At 40.8% G+C, this 21,884-nt stretch overlaps 1 protein-coding gene across 1 annotated transcript in view; it reads right to left on the reverse strand.

The window, feature by feature from the left end:
• Smpx (small muscle protein X-linked) overlaps positions 1-21,884 on the reverse strand; it is a 48,494-nt gene that overhangs the window by 17,840 nt on the left and 8,770 nt on the right. The window contains exons 3-4 of the mRNA XM_057760164.1: positions 13,325-13,411; positions 7,969-8,119 (exon numbers count right to left, since the gene is read on the reverse strand). Coding sequence (XP_057616147.1) covers positions 7,985-8,119; positions 13,325-13,411 — 222 coding nt within the window. The 3' untranslated portion in view covers positions 7,969-7,984. The remainder of the gene's footprint in view (positions 1-7,968; positions 8,120-13,324; positions 13,412-21,884) is intronic.

Consider the following 21,884-nt stretch of genomic DNA (forward strand, 5'->3'; position numbering starts at 1 on the left):
GGCAATAGAGCATGCTTGCAGAAATGATGGTTTTTAGCAGTCAAGAGGAATTGTTCTGAGCTGCCTTGGTGCCACCTGCCTGGATGAAAGAAACTCTAATTTGTCGACTGCTTAATAGAAAATTCACTCAGTGGGAAGCCAATTGACCATCCCCGCCTGGGATTAAACCAGCTACCCCCTCACCATCTGTATAAAGCTATAAACCAAAGCATGTGGACTGAGGAGTTCCCAGGCAGGGGACCCTGGCAAGGGAGCATAAGTAAATCTGCAGGTCTTGCTTTGCTCCTCGTGAATCCTCCTTCTCAACCGCCACAGCATGTGCGGGGAGTTGAAACGAGCAGCGAGCAGCGTTGTCACGATGCAGCCAAGGCTGATTAGACAGCCCAGAATTCACTTTCCTAGTTTTCTGCGTGGGCTGCACACAGCGTGAGAGGGGATGAGAGAAAAGGCTTCATGGCTGGAAGACAGCTACAGTTGAGAACAACACAGCCCCGCCTGACAAGCCCTTGCTTATACTGGGAGTAAAGGCAGCAATGGCAGAGGTCAGGATTTTCTTCTCAGCAGCTGGGTTGATCCTAGTTAGGGACCACACCATGTCCCTGTGGTCACAATCTTACACTATTCTGTCTCTTCTCCTCCCCCTGCACTTCCTTTCCTTCGCTTTCTTTACCTTCCAGTCTCTTCTCTTTCTTTCCTGCTTTCTCTCATGTTTTATAGGCATTAACATTACATTTCCTTCTCCTAAGACCTTTAAGGGAAAGCAAATTCTCTGTGTTGTCATGCAATTTTTCACCTATTAACCTGTAAACCGGGCTACATGCTCTGACCCGCAGTACCCGATGGTCCCTGAGCCCAGGAAATCCTTTACAGTTACTGCGTTGCTGACGGATTGAATGAATGAATGGGTAAACAGACAAGCAAAGAAACAAACAAGCTAGCATGAGAGTTGTGGCTCAGTACCCTCTTGGTGGGAGGGAGCAGTTTCTGATGTGTCGTAGCCTTTGCTTGTTTCACTCAGAGCAGGCATAGTAAAATATTCGAAAGAACTATAGCTGACTAGAAGGACGCTTTTTCCCAGAATGCAGCAGGTGACCATGATTCAAAGGACTGGGTGGAGAGTATAGCAGATGCTGGAGCGACTTACAAGCTGGGTGACTCTAGTACAACTGAGTAACCTTAGCTTTGACTCTGCATAAACAAACTGGCCATCCCTCGCAGTCAAGACAAGAGGTAAATAAAATATATATACGTGAAACACAGGATGCTTCATCGGCCATTCCCAAGCATATAATGAATGGGACTGCTCCTGGTGATGAGGAAACCATAATGGTGCTATTGACACAGATATTTGTTACTAATACTTAACATTGATTTTTAAAAGTTTGGAAAACTGCTGAGACAAATACTATAACCCAGGTAGGTATATACAATTATAAATATCTAATTTATTGATGAGTAAAAAAAAAGTGTATCTGAGTGTCTTATTTCCACAAATCTAATTACGTTTAAAACTATACATATTAGGTACTTAATTCCTATACTCTTTTTTATTGTCATCTTAATTTTTATAAAATGCATTGGATAGACTGCTTAGAAAGGGAAGTGATCTCGCAAGTAGAAAATTGGGTTTACTCTTTGCTAGCACTACTGACATTTGAGGCGGGATAATTCTTTGTTGTATGTACTGTTCTGGACATTATGGGATGTTTAACAACATCCTTGTCTTCCTCCCCACCCTGCACGTCAATGTGTCCAGATATTACCAAATGACCCCTAAAGGACCACACCACACACACACACACACACACACACACACCACTCCTGTATCCTAGATTGTAAACCACAACTTAGGATGGAGACAGGACAGTACTGAAAGCAGAACACGTGCCCATCATGATTGCCCTTGGGCCCAGGAAAAGATATGTGCCAGCTTACACAGATCTGCAGAATCTGGTCCTGAGCCAACTGCTTCTATGAAGGTTGGAGACAACAAAACAAATGAATGAAACTCTGATGTGGTTCAGGACCACTGAGGAAACTGCCTTTCTCCAAGTGCAGAGCAGCAAAAGGAGAATTACAAATCAAAAGAGAGGCAGCTTCACTAAAGAGTTAAAAAAAAAAAAAAAAAAAAAAAAAAAAAAAAAAACCTTCTCCAACCATTTCCTTTAGAGAGAGAATAGAGCCTATGTAATTGGGTCAAAGCCGGGAACACATCAAAATTGAGGACAAAAAAAGAAAAATGCCCAGCAAACTACAGAGACGACATTAGGGGAAACTTTTAGGTTTTGTTTTCCTTTTTTTTTTTAACATACAGTTCTACATAAATCAATAAATCAGTCCCCTGTTTTCTGGCAGAGGGACTATGTTCTTGAAATCATGATAAGTCAGACTATGAAAAATGAATCATGTTAGTCCTGGAGGCTGCAAAGCAACATGAAAACAATCACTCTTATGACAAACTGTATGGTGGGAAAATCAATATGCAAAACCGGAAATGCGATGGATGACGGCGTGTCAGGAAAAAGATGCCGAAAGAACCCGCTCCTGCTGCATGAGCCATTGCCTAGCTCAGGCATTGCTTACATATCCTTTTCTAGAAACAGCCCCTATGCTCCAAAGCTACCACATACAGGGTATACTGTTTTCCACTCATTATAAAATTAACAAAAGAGGCATTTAACTCAACCTTGCAAAAGTGGAAGGAAACAAGACCACATCTTTATGACCATATTGTTAGCAACTTGGCTATAAACTACTCCCTATTTACATGTAGAGAGTGACAGGAAAGAGATGGCACTAAGAGGGGCCATTGTTTGGTGCAATTACCTTTTACTCCCCAGATTCTTTTATTTCTGTAGGTTCTTGGGAGATGGTTTTTTTATATATAAAATTTGGTTGCTTGTTCTGGGTTTTGAGGCAGACTTGCACTCTTTAGCCCAAGGTGACCTGGTGGAGATCAAAATAATTCTCCAGTCTCACAATCTCCCAAGTGTTGATATTATAGGCATGAGCCACCAGGCTTTGTTTTAGGGTCCATATAGATTTTAAAACCTATTATTCTTTGCATTTGACAGGGTTGTTTCCATTCACAAATTAATATTAATCACATTTCCCAAATACAGAGATATTAATTGATTTGGTTGTTGATGTAAGACCTTCGTTTTTAACCGTGTCTACATGTAAGCTCTGACTTCACTGCATCTCAGACTTTTAAGTAAGTTGCAGATTTTTTCCTTTAATCTAAAAAGGGTTCTCATTTCTTTTGTGATATTTTTTGTTGATTCATTAGTTATTTTGAAATATGTTTTGGAGTTCCACAAGTTTGTGACTTTCTAAACTTGACTCTGTTACTGAGTCATAATTTTAAATAATTTGATCCATCAGGCATGACTTCAATCCTTATTCATTTATTAAGACTAGTTTTATGTTCAACCAAAAGTACATGGTAGACAATGTTCCTTGTGTACTCGAGAAGGATACATACTCTTGTTCAGTACAGTGCTCTAGGTGTGCCTATAAAGTCTAGTTGGGTTTCTTTGCTGTTCACATCTTCTATTTCCTGTTACTCTTTTACTAAAAGTGGGATTTCTTTGAGGCAGGGTTTTACTCTGAAGCTGGCCTGGAGCTCACTGTGTAATCCACAATGGCTTTGGATTCATGGCAATCTCCCTTCCTCAGCTTCCTTAGTGCTGGGATGATAGACATGAGTCACCATACCCACCTATTAATGCACATGGGAAATTTAAGTCCCCAGTTATTATGTTTATTAAATGTCTGTTGCTCAGCTTAATTCTGTCAACTTCGGCTTCATGCGTTTTGGGGGTCTGTTGTTAAGTGCTAAGTGTACTTCTTATCAAGCTTGTGGGTCCATCCATTTGCCCTCCTGTCAACACTCTCATAATTAGCACTTGAATAAACAGGAGTGACAGCAAGGCAGAATGTTTAACATTTAAGAGTAATGAGTACCTTATGTTCTCCTTTTCGAGAGATGACGTATCTCTGGATGACTGGTTAGCAAATATGTCTTGTCTAGACATAAATGCACTTTGAAAACTAAAGCCAACAAATTGCTGAAAATTAAATTTTCTTTGATTTTATATATTTGTTACATAAGTATATAGTAAATATATTTGCAGTCGGGCAATGGTGGTAGGCTCCTTTAATCCCAGGACTCGGGAGGCAGAGGCAGGTGGACCTCTGTGAGTTCGAGGCCAGCCTGTTCTACAAGAGCTAGTTCCAGGACAGGCTCCAAAGCTACAGAGAAACCCTTCTCAAAAAACCCTGCAAATATACATATGTTTGCATTAGTAAAACTGAAAGTCTCTTTCTTAGTTGGTAATTACAAATGGGATTAATTCTGCAAATTATTACTTTCATACATTACCAAAATCCGTAAAGTGAATTACCAACAATTACAAAAGTTTTCATTTTTAAAAACATTTATTTTTATTTTATAAATGTTTTTCCTGTGTGTACATATGTGCACCATACACATGCCCAAGGAAGAGGGCAGAAGAGGCCCACCCCTGGAACTGGAGTTGCAGACCACTGTGAGCTGCTGTGTAAGTGCTGGGAGCACCAAGGTCCTAGGCAGGAGGAGCAAGTGCTCTTAACAACTGAGCCATTTCTCCAGCCCCTAGGTTACATTTTTAAAATGAAATGATGTGTGCAGTGATGGATGAATATACAAGAAAACGTGACATATAGACACAGTGGAATAGTATTTGGCCATAAAAAAGTGAAAATCTATGTGATTTAAAGCAATATGGATGGAGATGGAGGACTTTATGTTTTAAAAGCAAGGACACATGGTTCTTACTCTTGTGTGGAAGCTAAAAATATTTGTTTCATAGAACTTGATCATTGAGTAATGGTTGCCAGAGATTATGGAGAGTGGGAGGAAGGTGGACTGGAGAAGGGTTGTATAATAGATAACTAAGCTCAGTTATATGAGAGTAATGGGTTCTGGCATGCTTCAGCATAGATGACACTTCCTAAACAGTCTACTAAATACGGTATACAGAGCAAGAATGTGAAGTCTCCCAGCACAAAAAGTATAAGCATTTAAGGAGATGGTGATTAGCACATCATAAATAAACATACATGCATTGATTTAAAAATGACAAGCCACACCCAGGCAATGCTGGAGTATGCATTTAATCCCAGCACTCGGGAGGCAGAGACAGGCGGATCTCTGTGAGTTCGAGGCCAGCCTGGTCTACAAGAGCTAGTTCCAGGACAGGAACCAAAGCTACACAGAAACCCTGTCTCGAAAAACAAAAAAAAAAAAAAAACAAAACAAACAAAAAAAAGAGATAAAGGACAAAAATTAAATTTCCCAGAGTCCCTAGCTTAATATGTATAATAATGTGTGAAGTCTACCAGCCACAAAGCCTGTGGCCACACTGAGTAGCAGAATGCCTTCAATCTCAGAATAATGTTTTTTCTCTAGAGCTTCATCAGTGCCAGGGTTTTCAATTGCTGCTATCTTGTTCATTTGCGTAATTGTAGAATTCCTAGGTTTTACCCCTCTTAATCATTTCTCTTCTTGTAATTACTGTAGTGTTGCCACTTTAATATTTCCATTATTCCTCTCTAATGTTTTGTTAGCAGTGAGCTCTTTTACCACTGGGAAAATAAGAGCTATTATAGACAACTTGTAGAGTCTTGTTTTGCTCTGTTCTAAAAGTTTTTGCAGTACTACCTAAAAGGAACTGTTTGGTCCTAACATACACATATGCACATAATACACACACACACACACACAGAGAGAGAGAGAGAGAGAGACAGAGAGAGAGACAGAGAGACAGAGACAGAGAGACAGAGAGACAGAGACAGAGACAGAGAGAGAGAGATTCATGTGCTTAAACAGTTTTGGCTGGATGATAATAGGAAATATTACAAAAAGTTCATATCCCTTCTCTAGTCTTTCTCAGCAAGAAATTCTACAGTTTGCTCAAAAACCTATTTGAAGATTTCATGTCAGTTTGGCAACTCAAACAGAATTGAGCATGATGCTCAGCCATTAGTTGGTTCTACTATTTTATAACTAGCAAGTTGATGCAGTTATCTGCCAGATTAATTCCTACTCAGGTAGCTTTGTCCCCGTCCAAGTCCCTGAGCTTTATACTGTGGCCATGAAATATAATTTGTTTCATTCTCACCCCTTCCTTCCATTTTATAATGGGGCTAAGACACTACATGTTGTCATTTTACTTTAAGTCAAAACAGATTCTAAGATGAGCATCATGATACATTTCTCCTATCCCAGCACTTGATACGATGAGGCGTGAGGATAGTAAGTTTGAGGCCAACCAAAGCAATATAGTGAGAATCTGTCTTAATAAAAAAAAAAAAAAAAAAAGGAGAGGAGAGGAGGGGGTGAAGGGAGGGTGTGTGGCCAACTCCTCTCTTCTCTAGGAAATCCTTTCAAACAAACTAGTTTGAAAATATCTGTACAAGGTCTATGTAAGTATGCCATAAATGACGTCAGGACAACCCACTAGACTGCCTCACAAACATCCTGTTAGTGCTATCTAGAAAGTCAATATTCAACACCAGTGCGAGGAGAGTGTGTGCAATCAATATGTATGGTGTGGTGAGATGTAGGACTTGAAGCACTGTGACAAGTAGATACCTGGCAGATTCAGTTTCCCTAGGACTCACTCCAAGAATGAAGGTCAGCCGGGCAGAATGAAGGTCAGCCTGGCGGTGGTGGCGCACGCCTTTAATCCCAGCACTCGGGAGGCAGAGGTAGGTGGATCTTTGTGAGTTTGAGGCCAGCCTGGTCTACAAGAGCTAGTTCCAGGACAATGAGGGCAGTTACACAGAGAAACCCTGTCTCAAAAAAAAAAAAAAATGAAGGTGATAATTCAGTATTGTGAAGCTTATAAGAAACATAGGAGCCAAGCATAGTGGCCCATGCCTCTAATTCCAGTACTAGACAGGCTGAGGTAGGAGGATTGCCATGAGTTTGGGGCTAGCCTAGGTTGCAGAGAGTTACAGCCCAGCTTCAGCTATAAATTAAGACCCTGTCTGGGGGGGGGGGGAGTGGATATAATGTTCTTCACACAGTGGCAAGTGGCAAATATTACTGTGATCCATAAGTCTTGATTAAAGGGATGGACAAATGAATGACTGGACAACCAATGAGATAAAATGCCTATTGCATGTTCCCATGCAGATTCCCCTCAGACTTGTGTTTCAGGGATAGAGAAGGTCATGCCCGGTGTTTAATACTGCTGGTAAAGGACAGGTTTGCTCCTAGCATCTCCTAGGAGAAAGAGCCATAACTTGGTGAACCCATCTGTTGGCAGAATTTTCTATTCCAGTTAATAGGAACCAGATCTGCAGACAGACAGTTGGTTGTGTTCTTACAAGGGGATCATTACTGAACAATTAAAATGAAAATAAGTATTTTAAGTGCCTTGTTGGAACAGCCTGCACAGCTTTGAACCTACTCTTTTTATGTCAGACTCAGGGCTTCTTGGTCTGCCTCACACATATTCTGGTGATTTCTTTTCTTTTCTTTCTTTCTTTTCTGTCTGTCTTTCTTTCTTCCTTTCTTTCTTTCTTCCTTTCTTTCTTTCGTTTTTCTTTCTTTTTTGAGGCCCGAATGCACAGAGTGTTGCCTCCTCTCACTTCCAAATCTGCACAGCTACTTGTTTGTCAGATCGTCTTGTCAAAGCGATAGTTCATTGTTCTTTGTGGTGTATAATAGGGAAATTCATGTGCCACGACCTGCCCTCACCTAACTTCAACCTCCCCTAACTAGAAGAATGGTCAAAAAGGGACCAATGGGCAAACAGCCTCACTAGTTCTCCAAGCAGTAATGGAATAAGACAAACCCGAAGGCATGGCTTTCCCTGAAAACCATACACAAAATGCTGTCTCCATTGAACGCTCCTGGTGGACCTCCTCCTCTGGATAATGGTCATTTTCAGATACAGAGACTGCTTTTCCACTCACCTTTTCCCTCTTTGAACTACTGTTCCGTTTTGGGGACATATTTCAGTTCACTTTTAATATTCTGAATCTCCGATAGGTTGACAGCAGGTCCTGGGAGTTTCTTTGCTCCAGGGATTGGCTTCTTCTCTTCCTCCGAAGTGGGAGGAGCCCCCTGAAAAAAAAAGGGAAGAAACCAAAATCCAGGATATTTCATCTCTCTGGCTCATGGCATAGAGCAGGAAAACAGATATCAAAAGAGAACGTCAGAGTGTGATTCTAGCATGGGGACTTTCTCCTGTACCTATTGTTCAGATAGCCTTAGAGTTTCAACAAAAGTCCCTGCCATTTGTACAGGACTGTAAAATAATATAAGGGGGAAAGTCCTTTCCGTATGTCTTGTGACACATTAAGCAACAGTTGAGTGTCTGATAACTAATAAACACTGCTGAGCTTCTCACGAAAGCATATTCTAAAAGTGACTCTGATTTAGTATCTTACCATCCTCAGACACCTGATGGCAGAAATCTGTAAAAAGTCAGTGCACAGCTAGCCCCAATGAGTCCAGGAGTCTGCAAAAGTTTGCTCAGAGTATGGTGCCTGTCAGCCTTTTGTCCTATGGTTCCTTTAGGAAACAAGCTCAGAAGGAAATAAAACATCTCTGAATATGGGAGGGAAGGCCAGAGGCCAACCTTTGCCTGCTGCTTTGAGGAGTTTCAATTTCATGTCATCAAAGAAATCTCAGTTCTAGGGAGGGACATACAGCCTTTTCTTTTTGTGTGTGGCTCCTCGAGTACCTGATGACAGAGGCTCGAATGTATACTTGATGCTTTTTATTTAACTGGTTTGTCCCATAATCAACCTACACCTCTATGTGTGTGCACCTAGCACATACGGGAAAGGACTATAAAGCATTACGATCAGCTACTGTGTGTAGCTCCATCTAGTTACTAGAGAAGAAAATTGCATGCTAGCCTGTTCTTCCTACTTGCCTGCAAGGAAGATATTGGAGAACATTTGATCACCCTAACAGCCAAGATATCATCCCTTGGATCAGATTACTTCAGGGCAGGAGTGACTGCCCTAACTCCTTGTCAGTAAAATCCATCCATCACCATGCAGAGGTCACATTTACCAGATCTGCTGGCAACAAATGACTGAGTACAGCAGCATTCTAAAGTGATGGCATACCTGGCAGACAGGAACTCCACCCGGGAGAAATTTAGGCGGGAGAGCTGGGCTTCGAGTCACACTGAGGTCTGTATTTCTCCCACCAAGTCCTTCCGTCTTCTTCCCCTGCATCTAGGCCTCAGCAACTCTCCTATACAAGTGTTTCCCCTAATAAATACTTTGTACCTTAAATGTCTATTTGTTAGAGGACTCCAACTAATATAGTTTCCAGTGCAGAACTGTCCATAGCTCCATCTGCTCAACCAAGAATTGGGTAAACCAATTGTGTGTGTGTGTGTGTGTGTGTGTGTGTGCGTGCGCACACACACACACTGCAGGCATGCATGTCAAGGATAAGAAACTGCGCATTTGCCTCCCATGGAGACAGTGTTAAAGCTAATGCTGTTAGTCCAGGTCTGGTGCCTGCCTGTGTCTCCTTCTCGAATGGGTTATCACCTAGAGGAAGAATGTCCAAGCTTCCACCAACTCTGACAAATCACTAGGTGGATGTGTCCCTTATAGATATGTTTTTAAATTGTTTATTGGGGAGGATGAGTAGGCATAAAAGAGTGAGGTGTTATTCCTCTTGTAAGGGCTAACGGGACTTCCTGTAGTTATTTTCTGTGCAGTTGGTACAGTGCTGATTAAACAGCTAATGTGTCACCCCCACAAAATGATAAAGTAACTTGATGAGGATGTATCTGTTGCAAATCCCTGGGAGATAATGTTTCCGTAGGTCCAGGCACAGAACCGTAAGCCTGGTTTCCGTTCTCCACACAAACACATCCATCACTTACAAGTGTTGATACACAAAAGGTCATTAAAACTGTAAAACACCCACTTGAAGAACCAGGTATTCCAGAATGTTCTTTGCTGGGCTTTCGGGAAGGGATTTTTAACAAGGCTATAAAGTGTTGCTTCTTCTTCTTTAATATGTGTACCAGTGAAATGAAAAATGCTTCAGCACTGAGAAATGCTCCCACGGTTGGAGGTGGGTAGATCTTAAAGAAACACAAAGAGAAAAATGTTTCCAGATCCTTCTGCTATGTTCCTAGGTGAGTCCCCTCCACTGCCAATATCTACACTTATGTGTCTGGGGCGGATTTATAAGGTGAACTTACACAGATTAATAAAGGAATATTTAATGCTAGGCATCTTCCTTACATTATTAAGATCTCAATGGACTGGATTTTTTCATTTTTTATTAAGATAAGGCTTGACATTTGATTTAGTGAGGTGTCATATAATGGAGATTGTCATGATTAAGAATGAGATAGTATGATATTGTTCAGGACACATTTTTATATTGAAGTTCTACCACCTTTAAAAACATAATGGAAATCATATTCCTCTACTTCTGTGAATTTATTATAAGAATTACAGTAAACTACAGCATGAATAAAGAGGATTCTACTTGAATAATGAAGGATAGCACTTTTCCCAGATATCTCAAGCCAGCAGACAGCTGGAGGCTATTTATTCTTCCATACAGCCAAAGAGAGTATGAGGGAAAGCTTACCAACCCCAGCGACATCCCCCACTTCAGTGAGAGTTCTGTGAAGGGGAGTGTCTGCCTTGAGGATCACAGAGGAGTTGCCAAATGCTGCAGCGTGGTGAAGCCTCTCCAAGCTACCCCATCCCTGCTATTCTTTACTCCCAGATACCCTACTGAGTTTTTCCCCAGGCTCTTACTAATGCCATAGAGCTTGACTTACTCATTCAAGTTCAAAACTAAAAACTCACTGCTATCAACAAACACTACTAGCTGTTCTAAGTGCATGTGCTAAATTATTTAATTCTCACACCAACCCTACACATCTGCTTTTATCCCTACCTCACCACTGAGACTGAGGTATGGAAAATAAAACATTGCTCAAAACCTCAGAATTCGTAAGTGACAGGACTAGAATTAAATAATATGTTTGGATCTTGGGAAGGGACAAGATGAAAAGGAAATATTGAAAAGCAAGTCCCAATGTGTAACATAATGAGAATAATAATATTTGAATTAAAGAGTGATTGGGAGACTTCAAACAAGCAACTGCTTTTCTTGTGCAAAAGGATTTGGATAGAAGACCCATGGGACCCCATGCATGCTTATGTCTACCAAGCCAAGTATAGAAGGTGCAATCCATGTTTGTAGGCAAGGCAAAGGGCTGTTCAGAAGCCACAGGTACACAAGAGACAGCCAGCGGTCACAGACCTTATCAGAGAGCCAATGACTCAGGGTCTGTTTTTGATGGGATACAACCCTTTGTGTTCTTCTTAGAGGATGTCAAGATCCAAATACCTTCTGAGTTTACCTGGGCTTCTAACTGGCTAGGATGGAGGTGAGCTGTTCTGGTTGCTGATGGTGTGCTACAAATCACACACTCTACTATAATTCTGCTAGCATGAAGCTCAGCAACAAATCTTCAATCTATGACTGTAAGCAATTCTTAGTTTGCAAATACAGATTACACTAATAAATGTGGATATGGGAGGAATTGTGAATTCACATTCAAGTTCCTCACTCGTTATAATGCCACTGAAGGTAGCTGGGGCCTCAAGCCAACCCACAGAAATCCTATTTAATGCACCTTGTAACTACGACAAAATACCCAAATACCCTTGTGACGTTTCTCCGGGAAAATTATTCAGAGGCCCAAGTCAGAATTTGAGCCATGATGTCACTTCTTCCCTCAAGCCCCACAAGCCCTAAGAGTCCCTGCTTGTATTGGATAAGGAACAGCCTTAGCTCTCTGCTCTACCCATTGAACCCCAAGAATGAGGAGTGGCACATTGCATAGACCACCTCTACAGTCTCAGGATCTCTGTGAATATCTCCTTCTCTCTACCCTGGGAGGAATATCAACCAGTCATTTGAACACATAAGTGCTTAGAAAGCGTATTGTCACAAACCAAATTATATAGGCCCTTGGTAGTTTTATACAGTGTGTCCAAACCATCAAATTAGGGACAAGAACAGACTAATAGACAAGTGCTTCCCTAGCGTCCTAACTGAGAGGTTCGTGTTGTGCAGGGAAAAACCCAACGCTGCCTGCTCCACTGATGGAAGAGAAGACCTGAGCCCCGCACAGCTGTGGTATCAGCCAGTTTCACGGAGAAAAGGACCAAGCTACTTTCTGACTATTTGTTGTCATAGTGACAGAGAGCTTAAAAGGAAGGTGAGGAAGAAAAAATTTCCAATAGCAAATTAATGGAGGCAAGGGCAGAGTGCCATGGCCATCCCTTCAAACTCCCCATGCCTCTCTCTCGTAAAAGCAGAAGAGGAGCTCTGGAGTCTTTCATTAACATTGGATAACCAGGGCGATTTCTAAAGAACTGCTTATTTATCAATTACCTACCAGATTATACTGTGTCCATTATTCCACTCACTCCTTCCTGACAGCAACCCTCTGAGGGATGGAGGAGACCCTGTTTGACTAACACAAACTCATACACTTGACCCAAGTCCCAGACAGAATTAGTAGCTGAAATTTCAAAATTTGGTAATCCTATCTATTCAAATACTCCCCCTTCTTACTCACAAAAAAAAAAATCTCTTAATCAGAGGCTAAAGCCGAGGAGGTAAGATCATAATCAGGAAAATGCATATCATTTTAGGAAAGTTTGAGACAGTGGGCCAGATATAAAAGCCATAAAAATCCTTACCCTTTAAAATGCCCTGATTTTTGTACTAACGAAATTATCTAAACCTTTAATCCCACCTCCCTCAGGAGGGCACTTGTTTCTGCTTGCTGCATTTGTTCATTTTCATCTCTATTGCATGGTATCTGAATTGAGCAGGGAGTAGAGAATAGGGAAATACAAGGAGGGAGACTAGACAGATTCCCGTGGAAAGCCTTCTTTTCAAAGGAAGATCAAGATGACTGAACTTGAAAGTAACTTAATGCACTTTCTTACTGGGCTCTCATTGAGGTTAATCTCCCCTCAGAAGCCACACCACACACAGTCTGCTCTGTTTAATCATAGACCCTGAGCAAAAACTTACCAAGCAAGTGACTAGCACTAACCCCGAAGCACCTGTGTACAAAATCAGTCAGCAACTGAAGTCAAGCTTGGCATCTTCAAATAACTTTGTCAGACACTTTGCACTGGCTGAAATGGAAAGGAGGCCCAGAATGTCCCTGCTAACTGAGAAACCTCGCCTCTGGGAAGACTCTGAAAGAACCAGGCCTTGCTTGTCTCTGTTAGCTATCTTCCTCACCTCCTCTGCTTCAGGAGTGCACTCTTTCCTTCTGGGGGGCTGACCAGCTCCTGGTCGGAAGGCTCCCATTGGAATATTGATATTTGCCTAAAAGAGGAAATGGGAAATTTAGCTTAAGAATAGGAAGAAATTACAATGACATTCTAAGACAGCAATCATCGTGAGGAAAACGCTTCTGAAAAGTACATCCTCAATGCTTTTTATCTAAGGAAAATTGCTGTAACAACAGCACAGAAATATGCAACAGAAAATTTCCCTTCCATTTATTACACATTCCTGTATTCATCCTTGTATCTCTGCAGTGATTTTATAATTCCTTACTGGATGGAAGAGTTTTTGAAGACAGTCTGTTCTGGCCGTTGCCCTCCTGTGGCGCATATTATTTTTCCCTTTTTAGTGATGAGGAATTTGCACATAATGATAGCAAAGTGGCAAAGAGCATCCACAGAAGAGATACCACATTTAGTCCTTCATCAGTTTCCTTTATATGTACAGTGATGAGGATGCTTTCACATTTCCTAAGGCTCTACCTCCTTCCTGTAGCATCCTGGCACTGTTCTGGTAGCACCTCAGGCCTCTGAGTTGATGTTCTTCTAGCTTCTCCCCAACACTATCATGTGTGGGACAGTAAAGAAAAAGAACAGAGCTATAAAATCAATTTCCTTTTTTTAATAAAAATTCAATTATTACCCTTTATTGAAATAAAATACTAATCTCCTTCAGTGGCAAGCATAAAATACCTTCTTGTAAACATGAACTACTTCAAACACTAAAATACATAAGAATATGTTGACACAGTAATTTGAACTTGAGAAGATAGTATGTAAATTTAAATTTTACCCCATTTCTCCAGACATCAAAAGGTGAAAAGATTTAACACATACCAAAAATGTCTTCAAACAGTGGTATCACTCAAATAAAACATGTTTTAAACAGTTTTAAAAACTAGACTGTACTTTTCCACTGCAGATAAAATGTTGCTTTAGAAGTAATTGGATATATGGGCTTTAAAAGGTTAAATTTCATTTTGATATGAGTGAAAATGATGCCGAAGCAAAAGAAGCAAAATGTGTTTGCTGACTTTTGACACAGTGGATGATTTGGGTACCACCCCAAATGAAAAGAAGCAGAACATTTGGAGGCACCTGGTGTATGGTCTCTTGCCAGAGTAATGATTAACCTATAGCAGAGGAAATAGCCAGTGTCATTGCTCACATGATGTGGCCTCCAAGGAGAGCAGGCTTGCAAACTCTCCCTCGTGCTAGATTATTCTAGCTTATCCCACAGAAAGGAAACAAATTGCAAAGTGTTAGCGGCAAGTAGCAAGAACGGTGCATCATTTTGATTCCAAGAAGTATTTTTTATCATCATGTATCATAAGAGAGACACATAAGATGGAGTGAAAGATGGATCTTATGGCCTGGAAAATATGGAGCAAAAGTTTATCAATCTCAAGAGATCATAATTTTACTCTGTGGCCCAGGCTAGCCTCAAACTCCTACACTCAAGTGATCCTTCAGCTTCAGCTTCTCCAATAATTGGAATTTCAGGAAGGCATCATCTCTCCAGGTCATCTCAGAATTTCAATTGGCACAATTCCTTTGTTTCTTGGGAGGACATAAATTAATGCTATTCACTAGGGATGTGTCTCAGCGATAATGCCCACTTAGGACGCCTGAGACTCTCAGTTAGATCCAGCACCACAAAGAGTCAAAACTGAATAAAATTAAGGAACAGTATTTCACCTTTGACATTATTTAGGTTGAATGACATACAACAGGCTTGAAATAAGACCAAAACAATGTGAACAGACTAGGAGATGATGATCTATATTAGACCAACAGACTACGCCCTCCGCTACAACGTGGATGAAAGAAGAAAAGGGTCAAGTCAATGACTACTTGAGAGAAGATTAATAAATTAAAATTTCAGTTAGAGCCATGTGTGGTGGCACAGGCCTGAAATCCTAGCACTTGGTGGCTGAGTCAAAAGGATTGTGAGTTTGGAACCATGCTGGCTACAAAGAAAGACCCTCAACTCCCCTATCCTGAAAAAAGAGTTTATTTAGAGTACCCCATTCAACCCGTTTATTATGAATCTATAGTAGGTACCTTCCTAGTAGTTAAAATCCTGTTTCTGGAAGATTTGGTTTTTAAGTCATTTAAGTCATATAATCAAATGTAGTTTTCAGAAAGGAAACATGCAAAGGTGATGTTATAAAGTGACATCATTTTCTTATTTGAAGATTAATTCTAGAACCTCTTGTAGCCCTTCCATAGGTGGTTTCTAAGAGTGAAGCAGAGCTGGTAGTTGCTATAGATTCTTTCTAGCTGAAAAAGAAACAGCTGTCCTGCACCTCTGTATCCACATTTGTAGTAGAAATAATGGGCTTCTTCGTGATTTTTAACCATAGAACCCTCCCTTCAAGTAAAACAATGCAGCGATATCTAAAATACGAGATAGTATTCATCAAAGAAGCTTCTCTTTGCCACAGACAGAGGCCATTACAGAAAAGCACAAGTAGTCAAAACGCAGAGGACAACTGATCATAGGGTGTCCAGTTCTTACAGATACATCTACAATACAACGCTTGCACCTAAGGCTCAGACATCACAAAGGAGGGTGAAGAAAGTTTGTAAGAGTCAAAGGACCAGGTAATCTGCTGTTAGGTTGTGTCTCCTAGAAATGGCAGGGAAGCTTCGTCCAGGATACCTCAGCAATATGGCTGCCTAAAGAAGACCTAAAGAAAGAGAACACCAATAGCCATGCTAATACTGAAAGGGAAATCTCAGAGTCCCAGCCTTAGACAAAGGACTACAGACAAGTAAGAAATGTTGAGACTGGAGGAAATAGTCTTCCCTAAGAATGAGCCCCCTAGTTGGTTATGTGATACCAACTGGTCAGCCCTGAAACTATATATATATATACAAGCAACACTAAACTGGACTCAACCAGCTATATTTATATATTTATAGATATGCAACAACAGCAATTAAAGAACAAACGCCATGGATTTGAGGGGGATCAAAGGTTGGAGAGAGGAGAGGAAAGGAGGGAAGTTATGTAATTACATTTGAATTTCAAAAAATTAAAACACATATTACCTAATGAAAAGTTAAATACAAAACAGGCAGACAAGGAGGGTTCATAACCTTTTCTTCACAACACTCAGCCTTGTAAAGTTAAGATCATCAGCTTTTATTTTGAAATACCATTGCATTGATGCTGTATGGCTAAATGGATAAAATGCAAAAGAGAGAACTGGTGCATCTTTGACAAATATAATAATTTTTTGAATTATGGAACATAGACAGTGCATTGAAGATGATAAAACTGGTCTTTCTTTAAGAAATAAATGTTCTAGTGGCCAGAGAAGGTATAATAGAATTTAATAAAAGCTGATATTCTTATTTTTTAAAAAAAGATCATCATCTTTGTTTGACTGATAAACAGATTAAACCTCAAAGAGTTTAGAGTTTATGATCAAGATCACATAAACAGTACAACAAACAAAGGCCAGATTGCCAAAGCAAACTCTTCGAGTTAACCTTTCCGCTGTACCAATCTAGTCTCCCAAGAGTTCTTTTCCCTTGGCTAAAGTTAGCTCTAACCAGCTCTAAAATCACAGGCGTACTCTGAGAGTGACCTTTGAAAAGGAGAACACAAAAGGCATACTTCTAGAATAGATGCCAAACCAAAAGCTGCATTAAAAAATGAGCCATTAACTTGGTGACATGACACTTTTTCTTCTTGAAAGCATCACTCAAGAAATCAGGAACCTAAATGGGTTTTGAGAACAGCAATATTGATGGGAATGAAAGCAGCCTGAAACCATGTTGAGCATCCAATCATCCCTGTGTATCAATAAGGGAGTGTAAGAGGAGTGCTTTGTCAACTGTGCCATGCACTACACTAGTAATAAGATAATTAAAGAGGCTTCATTATTATAATTGTAGGGCAGTGATATGTGAGTGACAAATTATAGGCTACATTAGAGCCAGAGGGAAAAAAAATCCTTATAACTTGAATTTGGTGTGAAAATGTAGACCTATAGATCATTTTTTTTTATTTCTGTCATCCAGAAAATTGGGTCATATTCTTGCCTTTTCACTGCCCTGCTCTATGTCTAAATATAAATAAAATACCTTTTCAATCACTCAGTACTTCCATCTGCAAATTGGGTGTGGTGTTTGCTCTTCAAATTGTGTATAATGCAAGCTATACTTTTTTGAACTTTTTAATTTTTTCAACATAATATTTTTATTGATTCTTTTGGGGATTTCACATCATATATCCCCATCACATTTGCTTTACAGTACGTCCCTGCTCATACCTCCTCCCATCCTTGTGACCTTCCCCCAGCATAAAAATGTCCAGTTTATGTTAGATATATACCCACTGGACCATGGTCAAACTCTCAGTGGCCTTCCCCTTAAATAGAACTGAGTTGTTCCTATCAGTTTTTATGAGTTCTCTTCCATGGCTTCCTATTTAGGCTATTACTATTTCCTTTGTTGGTGTGGGCGGAGAGGGGGAGGTTCGGGTAGAGGAAGGGATTGTCACGGAAGTCATCCATGTCCTTATTTCTCCTCTGAGCATCTGCACTCATCGATATCATTGTCAAAGCATGAATCATGGCCTCCACACTATTTCTGGTGTCAGCACAGATCACAAACAGGGCTCATGGTTGCACCAGGGCCATGGACCCAGACAAGGCCTTCAGATGCAGCCAGGGACCATGGACAATCAATTTGCCTTCAAGCTGCAGCATAGATCATGGACATCTTGTTGGCTTTCAGTGATAACACAGGCCACGGGTATCAACACAGACCCCAGATGCAGTAGGACCATGGACCCCTGGTCTTACTGTGGCCAGGTCTGTATTGTTTTATGTGACCATGCTACCACCAAAGCTCACACAGATGTCTGTGATCTGTACTACAGTCTGAAGCCATGTTGATATTTGTGGGCAACTCTACCACAGGGAGGAGGAGCACACTGATGTGGATGACCTGTTCTGCCACCTGGACCACAGTGATGTCAAAACCCATGCTGCCACTGTAAGCTATACTTTTTTTTGTTTTGTTTCTTGAGACAGGGTTTACTCTCTGTAGCCCTGACTGTTCTGGAACTCACAATGTAGACCAGGCTAGCCTTGAACTCAGAGATTCACTTGCCCCTGCATCCCAAGTGCTGGAATTAAAGGCGTGCACCACCACCACCTGGCTATCTATAGTTTTTTATAATAGAACAAAAAACACAGAAAAGGCTTGATATGAATAAACTAAAATGAATATTAAGATGTGAATTTATGTACAATCTCTATAAATAGAAAGACAGAGGGTCCTTGGGATTTTTGTTTCCTTTTGCAATGCGACTTTTATTTCTTTTTTGTTTGTTTGTTTGTTTTGTTTTTCGAAACAGAGTTGCTCATGTGTGGTCCTGGCTGTGCTGGAACTTGCTCTGTAGACCAGGCTGGCCTCAAACTCAGAGAGCTGGGACTAAAGGTGTGTACCACCACCTCCAAGCTTACTACTCTTATTTCTTGTTCCTTTCTGAAGTTTATGCATGTCACATATCTTGAAATATGTCCCTGATGCAGCAGACCTGGGTCATCACCTTCCCAAGCCATACATAATTGGTTACATTCTACAAATTGGGAATGGAAAAAAATCTAACAGGTCATTCTGGCTAGAGCAGGATACTGTTTCCTGATATAAGACCTATCTGATGTGAAATTAATACTGCCCTTGATCTCACCAGGTGAAGAAAAGTAGAAAGAATTCCCTGTAAGTTAATTCCACCACTCCCTTAATTATTTGTATTGTTCTCCTTCCTTGACTCTAGGCTTTGAGCCAGGAGGATTCTGGAAACAATATTCCCCCCTGAGTCATGACTTACAGTGGGTTGACATCTTCTTTCCCCAGTGGGTTAGATCTTGATAGCTGCTGCTCACAGGATTCTGGCAATTTCTACTAAACCTCATTCCACGGCCACTGATCTATCTACCCCTCCTTTCTCGTCCCCCGCTCACTAGCTCATTTACAGAAACTACTGTGATTTATCTGAACATTGTGTGTTTGCAAGGACTCCCACACTCACTGCTTCTATCTTTTGCTTTCAAATGGCCCAGCACGTCCTGCCAGTATTAGTGGCCTCCTGCATGCCATTTTCCTGCGGCAGACAGAAAATCCTGTCGGTTTAGATATTTCAGAATTTCTTTTGGCTCTGTCCTGTTCTCAGGCTTTGGCCTTCTCTCAATGAAGTACAACATGGCACTGTGAGGTTTATGGCATCTTTGCTGAAGATGTGCAGAAAGAAGTGTGCTTTTAGACTAGAAAATGAGGGGGGGGTTTTTTGGTTTTTTTTTTTGGTTTTTTTTTTTTTTGGTTTTTTTTTTTTTTTTTTTTTTGCTATATTAGCCTAAACTAAGAGGAGAGAAGAAACCCACCTCTACCAACTAGAAGACAACCGATAGGCTTTAAAATAAAATTCTACAGCTGTAGAATACAGAAAGGCCTAGGGACTTTTGAAATGTGGAATCGATTCAAAACACCAAACTTTCCCACTCAACAGTTTCGAGAAACTCCCCCACAGCCGTGCTGTTTCATTCTGCAAGGTCTCCACCTAAACACTCTGTCTCAACATTTCTTGTTCTCTTCAATATTTTCCTGAGTGACTCAACGGTAATCTCATCATCCATGGTAAAGCAGCTTTCAAGAATGTACATTGAAGACAATGTGCAGAAGTGCTCGGGGAAGCGGGCTGTATTTCAAAACATGACATCTTGTAGTCAGGGTATGACTACTTGCCTCATGTCACAATGTTGGAGCCTTCATCAAAGTATCAGAGAGCATTGGCTGGAGAAACACCAAACCCACTTGAGAGTTAGACTGCTATATTCAAGTTCTAGCTACACTTTAAAGAAACCAGCATTGGAAATCATAAACCGTGTGTTTGAGTGGTTTATGTGAGAAAGAAACAGTAGATCTATGATCAAAGAAAAGGGCTTGCCTCAAGAGTAAAACAAACATCAAATGAAAATCAACTTTTTGTTTTAAACTTAAAGAAAATATGAAGGAAAGTATGTGTCCTTGTTAAGATTTTGAGCTTAATCAATGATTAGCTGACCAGCCATGCAGGTTGGTAGTCTGCTCCTTTGTAGTAAGGACTGACATACACTTGGAATCCTTTTCTTAAACTGGAAATCCAACCCAGGAAAAACAGTCTACAAGACCTGTCTATACACAGTCTTTGCTTTGACAGAAGCTGCTTTCTGCTTCCACGGAGCCTTAATGCCCTGGGCTATAGAGAGTAAGAGAGCTATGATAACGGGTGGGTAAAATAAAGAAGTATTAAAATGTGTGGTGTGGAAATATTCCATTCTGCATGTGGAATGCATAACAAGGGAACCTTTCCCATAATAAGGTACCACACGTCCCTAACAAGGCAGGGCTCAGACAATCATTCCTTTGAATCTGTGATAAAGGGCTTAGATTTAGGACCACATGAAGCTTGATTGAGTCAATTAAGCCAGAGGCATCACAGTGGCCATACCTGCTTATATTTCAAGACCACATTCATCATGGAATTATTTTGCTTTGTGCTTTTCACTTCAAACCAAGTTGCTTTTAATATGATTTTAAGTGGCTATCAGCATCTTCATTCCGAAGACAGCATTTATGAATGTGAGTTGAATTCTTTAAGAGAAAAGCATAAGTCATCTCAGGTGAGCTTGGCACTTGTGGTTTTATCCTTGAAATGGTCCATAGTCATTCATCTCTATATAAAGGGTGGAGAAAATTAGCAATAAGACCATAGGACACCGAATCTTAGGATCACAGTGAATGACTGAGTCGTGTGACTCAGCCTAGGTAATCCTAGGGACATGAGTTAGTTTTTCCAATCCTAAAAGGTGATGTATGAAAGTTACACTGCACTGCAGCGGGTACACAGCTGTTGAATCGCTGTAACTAATGTTGTCATACAAAAGCTAAGCCCTAAAAGCTATTCACAAGAGATTCACGGGCTATTAGAGACTGGTCAGGCTCTTAAAGGTCATTTGGCACAACATCTTCTAGTTACAAACCATGAGGACCATTCTAGTCAAATCACGTAGCACAGCCACAACCAGGGCATCAGACACGTTTCTAGTCAGTCATGACATACTTAGATCTCAAGGGAGAGAACAAGTATTAGAAAGAATGGATCAATGTCAACCCAGAGATGACTGGTTCTGTGTGAGCTGAAGCTCTGGAGAGGCCTGTGAGGACTCCCAAAATTGGTGTGCTCAGAAGGGCCAGAAGAGGCAGCCAATGGTTGTGGTATCATTTGGTCTCATTAGAGAAAGCCACTGCACAGATGGCTGACGGCATTAGATTTCTCAGCAGTTCTAACTTTCCCTACCACCTGTCATGTCACATCCCTTCAACTGAAGGGAACAGACCCAGTGTACAGAGTGTGCTGATGTCGCCTTGGTTGCAGCTCCGTTACAATCAACAATGGGATTGTCAAATTGCAATCCACAGGACAAATGCAACCCCCCACTTCAATTTTAAAC

This window comes from Chionomys nivalis, chromosome X (genome assembly GCF_950005125.1).
Source record: "Chionomys nivalis chromosome X, mChiNiv1.1, whole genome shotgun sequence".
NCBI classification, from domain to species: domain Eukaryota; kingdom Metazoa; phylum Chordata; class Mammalia; order Rodentia; family Cricetidae; genus Chionomys; species Chionomys nivalis.